The sequence below is a fragment of the Engraulis encrasicolus genome, chromosome 4 (genome assembly GCF_034702125.1).
Source record: "Engraulis encrasicolus isolate BLACKSEA-1 chromosome 4, IST_EnEncr_1.0, whole genome shotgun sequence".
NCBI lineage: Eukaryota > Metazoa > Chordata > Actinopteri > Clupeiformes > Engraulidae > Engraulis > Engraulis encrasicolus.
In genome coordinates this window covers 40,813,251-40,819,647 of record NC_085860.1, presented here as the reverse complement: position 1 = coordinate 40,819,647, position 6,397 = coordinate 40,813,251, and the positions used below count along the sequence as shown (strand labels likewise).

Below are 6,397 nucleotides of genomic sequence, written 5' to 3'. Positions count from 1 at the left end.
GCGTGCCCGACGACACCAAGCAGCTGGCGTCCTTCCTGCACGGCAACGCCACGCTGCTCTTCAGACGGACAAACAAGCAGCAGCAGCTGCCACTCCCCCCACTGCCACACGGGGGCGACAACAACAACGTCTCCGCCTACCAGACGGGCACGCCCGAGAGGGCCAACATCCAGTCGCGCCCGCTGCCCTCGCCACCCAAGTTCACCGCCGAGGAGGAGTCGCCCGAGAGGCCGTACGAGACCACGGAGGAGGGCTGGATGGAGGACTACGACTATGTGCACCTACAGGTCAGACAGCTGTGTGTGCCTCTGTGTACCTGTGTGTGTGTGTGTGTGTGTGTGTGTGTGTGTGTGTGTGTGTGTGTGTGTGTGTGTGTGTGTGTGTGTGTGTGTGTGCGTGTGTTGCTCACATGTGTGTGTGTGTGTGTGTGTGTGTGTGTGTGTGTGTGTGTGTGTGTGTGTGTGTGTGTGTGTGTGTGTGTAGCTCGTGTGTGTGTGTGTGTGTGTGCATTGACATGTGAGGATCACAGTGACAGAAATCTTGCAGATGCCGTCCAGCGAATGGTTGATTTTTTTGTTAGCCAATCAGATGCAGTTCAGTGACAGATTGGACAGGTTGCTGATTTGTATGCCAATCAAAATCAATGTGATTAATTACAGGTGTCATCAGCAGAGGCTGCGTGTCGATGCAGGATGGAATAGGATAGATCATGCATTCCTCCTGTCACTCATCGCTTTCTTACCCTCTTTCTCCTAGAGGACAGGGGAGAGGGACCAATCACCTAGTGCAGTGGTTCTTAACCTGGGGTGCGGGCACCCCTTGGGGGTGCGCCAGAGATTCCAGGGGGTACACGGAATTTTGTTTGTGTTAATGTTTTGACCAAAATTCTGCTTGGGAATATTATAATTAGGTCATATCAAAACCAAATTAAAACATATTTTGGTCCCCATTTAAAGTCATTGAGGTTTTGATGAATGTCTCACGGAAGAATCATTGTAACTAATAACTTAAATGATTTTTTTGTGCCTATGCACATTTAGAAGTGTGGGTTGGGGGTGCGCGGCTAGTCTTGGGCACCGGTAAGGGGGTGCGTTAAGAAAAAATGGTTAAGAACCACTGACCTAGTGGATAGGGAAGAGGGACTCTCTGAATTTGAGGGCAAAAATGTTACATTGATTACAGTCAAATATTGTGACTGTTGTTGACTCTACTATTACATCGGAAAATGTTCCCTTACATGACATACAGATGCAGCTAGGCTCATATGTATCCAGAGTGACACACATCCCCCTCGGTGTACTGTCCTCCTAGCCCTATTCTTCTTCTGTGTGTGTGTGTGTGTCTGTGTGTGTGTGTGTGTGTGCATTGACATGTGAGGATCACAGTGATCCTCACTTGCAGATGCCGTCCAGCGAATGGTTGATTTTTTTTTAGCCAATCAGATGCAGTTCAGTGACAGATTGGACAGGGTGCTGATTTGTATGCACTCCTAGCCCTATTCTTCTTCTAGTCTGTCTCATTTCCAGTTCCTAGTGAGTTCCCTCTTCTGATGCGGTTTTGATGTCTCTTCTCTGAGGACGGTTCAGATCTTATCTGTGTATCTCCTCTCAGAGCAAAGCTGAGAGTCTTATCCGTATCTCTGTATATCTTCACCTAACTCCTGGCCATCACAGGCATGTCAGTGCGGCTCTCATCTCCGTAATCTAACAGCAGTGACTTGTGTCACGTTGAATCACGTCTGTGCCCGGTGCTGCCGTGTTGATGCTCATATAGGCAAGCAGCCCAGGCCAGCACCTCTCTCTCTCCTGCGGGGGCACTGTGTGAACGCTCGTCTGTAGAGCCACTCCACGTTAGATACGATCTAAATGGTCCTAAATCTCTAAAATCCCAATTTAAGGCTGGCTGCTTAATCAATGCAGCACAGCACCAGCTGCGTTCAGGGTCCTGCCTGTCCTTATGTGTGTGGCTCTACTACCTCCTGCTGGCTACCACTGGGATTGCCTGGCACTTTGACAGTGCAGTACTACTGTCTTACCACTAGTTATTGCATGTGTCAGACATTGTGCGAATGGGTTGTGATTATTGGGTGTGAAATGGTAGTTAACTGATCTATGTGTGTCATGTGTTGTGGCTATTATAAGTATACATGATATAAGCATGGGTTTATATAAATAATATAAATGATCTGCATGTCGTGTCTTGCAGGGTAAAGAGGAGTTTGAGAAGAACCAGCGTCAGCTACTAGAGAAAGGGAACATCACTAGACACAATAAGACTCAGCTGGAACAGCAGCAGGTGAGAGCTTTGTGGATTTCAGATGTACGTACGCTGCATGTGCTGTATATTAGAGGTGCACCGAAATGAAAATTTGTGGCCGAAACCGAATAATAATTAATCACTTGGCCGAATACCGAAACCGAATATTACAATTCAGTTAAAAGTTATCAAAAGAAGAAGAAGTAAAAAAGATTTTTCACTTTTTTTAAGTAGTGCTTACATCTACTGCTTACAATAAATGTTAAGCCATGTTTTTTACAGTAAAGAATATATATATGTGTATTTGAAGTCTTCAAATGTTAGAGTAGAACTGAAATTAGTGTAATTAATGCCCATTTTCAATTCATTTTCTATTCGGCCGAATATTTTCTGCGGCCGAATTTTCGGTGCACCTCTACTGTATATAACAGACGATCACCCATTTGTCGATCACCCATTATGAGTTTAAAGTTAGAGCCTTTTGCCATTAACAATAACGGTGAAAATAGTTGGCTCCTCCTCACTGTCTGCCTGCCTCACCATCCTCTGTCCCTCACCTCCTCCCTGTCCCCCGCCTCCTCCTCCCTGTCCCCTGTCTCTCCTCCTCCCTGTCCCCCGCCTCCTCCTCCCTGTCCCCTGTCTCTCCTCCTCCCTGTCCCCTGTCTCTCCTCCTCCCTGTCCCCCTCCTCCTCCTCCCTGTCCCCTGTCTCTCCTCCTCCCTGTCCCCCGCCTCCTCCTCCCTGTCCCCTGTCTCTCCTCCTCCCTGTCCCCTGTCTCTCCTCCTCCCCTCCCTGTCCCCTGCCTCTCCTCCTCCTCCTCCCTGTCCCCTGTCTCTCCTCCTCCCTGTCCCCCGCCTCCTCCTCCCTGTCCCCTGTCTCTCCTCCTCCCTGTCCCCTGTCTCTCCTCCTCCCTGTCCCCTGTCTCTCCGCCTCACTAGCTCTCACTAGCTGGTCCTGACTGTCCCATGTCTCTCGTCCCGCAGCTGAAGCAGCTGGAGCGCCTGGAGCAGGAGGTGAGCCGGCCGATCAACCACGACCTGTCGGGCTGGACGCCCTCGCCCCACGCGGCGCCGCAGCCGCCCCGCAGCAGCAAGCTGTGCGCCGGCGACCGGCAGCTGCTGCTCTTCTACGCGGAGCAGTGCGAGGGCAACATCACCACGCTGACCAACGCCGTGGACGCCTTCTTCTCCTCGGTGGGCTCCAACCAGCCGCCCAAGATCTTCGTGGCGCACAGCAAGTTCGTCATCCTGAGCGCGCACAAGCTGGTGTTCATTGGCGACACGCTGTCGCGGCAGGCCAAGTCGCCCGAGGTGCGGGCGCGCGTGGCGCAGCACAGCAACGCGCTGTGCGACAAGCTCAAGGACATCGTGCTGAGCACCAAGACCGCGGCGCTGCAGTACCCCTCGCCCGGCGCCGCGCGCGACATGACAGAGCGCGTGCGGGAGCTCACCGGCTACACGCAGCAGTTCCGCATGGCGCTCAGCCAGCTGGTGGCCATGTGAGGAGCAGCACTGGTCGCCTGTGCGTGCACGCGTGTGTGTGTGTGTTTGTTTATGTGTTTGTGTGCGTTAGGGCTGGTGTAGGACTTCAGTGTGTGTGTGTTCCCTGAGGGAAATGGACACAGAGACGGTCATGACTCCACTAGGGGTCTTGAATACCTTCAATGAGCGCAACAGCCCTGCACACACACACACACACACACACACACACACACACTGCATTAACTACACATGTGTCACTCAAACGGACAGCCGAGGGTCGGACTGGGCCAAGGCCAGCGGGTGTACATGAACGGTTGTAAATATTTAAGTGTATGAATCTTATGCGGTGGAGGGAACGGCAAGCCCTGAACACTCAAAAATTGTTTTTTCAAGCATCTGCGGACCGAGACGGGACAGAACACCCAAGACTGAACGTAGTTTGTTAACACAGTTCTTGATAATTATTGCTATACTGTAATTATTGCTCTCCCCATTATAATTGTTATCATTATTATTATTATTATTATTATGAAATGTTGATGATTAAGGATGTTGAAAATTTTAAATGTGTATGTAGAAGTACTTAATGCTGTTTTTTTCATCTGAGATCAATCACGGATGGGCTTTTTTTATAAATATATATATAAATGAATAATGTTTTCGATTGGACGTATGGATTAGTGACTGATTATGGAGGCCTGTGTGTCAGCCGCAGGGGGGGGGGGGGGGGGTAGCATGGTTACCTACATATACAGCACGTCTACGGTGGCAGCCAAATGTGTGATGGCGGCCTATAGCAAGAGCCGACCATGCTGGGTAAACGGGCCCCTCGAGTGCCGCTTGATTGACAGGCTCGTAATACCGTTGTCAGGCCGACGGGAGGCGAGGGACTGCTTAGCCGCAAAGTGCTCTGGAAGCTAACTAAAGCCTCCCCAGGTGGTCCCACACGCATTTCAAAGGCATCAGCACCTTCCACTGGGGGACACTAGGGGGCAGGAGACTACCGGCTGCCTACAGTAGAGGACACTGAGGGACGCTGGGGGGGTTGACCTCACCTGAGAAGAAGCGCAGCTGATTACGGATTTATTGTTTCTTTATTATTATTTTACTAAAGGCACTCAGAAAGAGTGGGGTTTTGCGTCTTTGTGATCCTGATGGTTTACTGTTTTAAAGCACAAGACTGACTTCACGCCACCGAGCACAGGAGCTCATGACTCTCTCTCTCGCTCTCTCATGACTACAGCAAATCTCTCTGCAGATTCAGACCGGAGTGTGTGTGTCTGTGTGATTGGATACACTGATGGACACAGCCCCTTGCGTGCACACACACACACGCACACACACACACACACACACACACTGCCCAGCACTTCCAGCATGCATTAGCAGAGCCGAACCCTGCAGGCCAGGGCACCACTGGAGACATAATATCACATAGACAGCAGACACAACTAGCTGTCAGAGGAGCGCCAAGAGACACTGCACCAACACTGTGGACGTATGTGTAAGTGTGTGTGTGTGTGTGTGTGTGTGTGTGTGTGTGTGTGTGTGTGTGTGTGTGTTTGCTTGCCAAGTCCCCTCCCATCCGTATAGCGCCAACCCCCACGTCCAGCTGTTGCATGGGCAATAGCTGTGAATGGGTAATGGCTGTTGCATGGGAAGTGGCTGGTGTTACTCTGTATATGATAAAATGGTCGGGAGATTGCCCAGGCCCTCAGTGACCTTTGAACCCAGTGACACTACAGCCCCCCTGCTGTGCCCCAACCTGTCCCTATCCCCTCTCCCCGTCCCCTGGCATGACCCCCAGAGGTGCCAGACTGTCCGCCATCTTTACTGGTTGGCATGGAGACGACCCCCGACACGCTCGTCAAGTGTCTGTCCACCCCAACACGCCCCCTTGAGAGTCCACCCTGTCGGTTGTATTCTAAGTACCGGAATAATGTCAGAGAGTAGTTCAAGTGAAACTTTATATGATATTGAGTACTGCAACATGTTGTTGTGCATTTAGTCAAAATCCTTATCCAGTTAAAAAGAAAAAAAAGAAAGGAAGAAAGAAAGAAAAAGAGTACATTGAATCAAAAAATTGTATTTGTTGTAATGTTCTGTTTTCAAATCTGTGTTGACCGGATTTGAAAGATATTGAGGTATCTGTTAAGGAGCATACTGTACATTGCGTAACTGGAAAATATATGTTTAATATATTTTCATTAAAAAAATAAACTGCAAACCAACATTGAGTCTACTTGTATTTTACTACTTTTTCTATTCTGTCAATGTCTTCACAATGACATAACATACAGTGCCTGTATTACAATTTTGTTTTCATAACCGACAGAGAACATGACATACAGTCCCAGGAAAAAGTTTGTACACCCTTTGACATTTCTTACATTTTTGTCAAAATTGATCATAAAACATGGTCGGATCTTCCCGGAAATCTCAAGAAGGAACAATCAGAGTCTGCTTTAATTAATTCCACCCAAACATTTACATGTTATCATATTTTTATTGGTCATAAGGCCATAATATTCACAGGAGAGCAAGGCATAAGTAAGTACACCCTTGCATTAAGTAGGTTTAAACCCTCAGTTAGTTGCAATATCATCAACCAGACTTGTCCTGTAGTTGCAGATCAGATTAACAAAACAATCTGTTTGTATC

The 6,397-nt window shown here is 49.0% G+C and overlaps 1 protein-coding gene across 1 annotated transcript in view; it reads left to right on the top strand.

Moving 5' to 3' along the window:
• bcar1 (BCAR1 scaffold protein, Cas family member) overlaps positions 1 to 6,078 on the top strand; it is a 15,525-nt gene extending 9,447 nt beyond the window's left edge. The window contains exons 6-8 of the mRNA XM_063197849.1: positions 1 to 287; positions 2,206 to 2,295; positions 3,194 to 6,078. The exon at positions 1 to 287 is cut by the window's left edge and continues 531 nt beyond it. Of these exons, the coding sequence (XP_063053919.1) occupies positions 1 to 287; positions 2,206 to 2,295; positions 3,194 to 3,757 (941 nt within the window). The 3' untranslated portion in view covers positions 3,758 to 6,078. The remainder of the gene's footprint in view (positions 288 to 2,205; positions 2,296 to 3,193) is intronic.
• Positions 6,079 to 6,397: the final 319 nt, after the last annotated feature.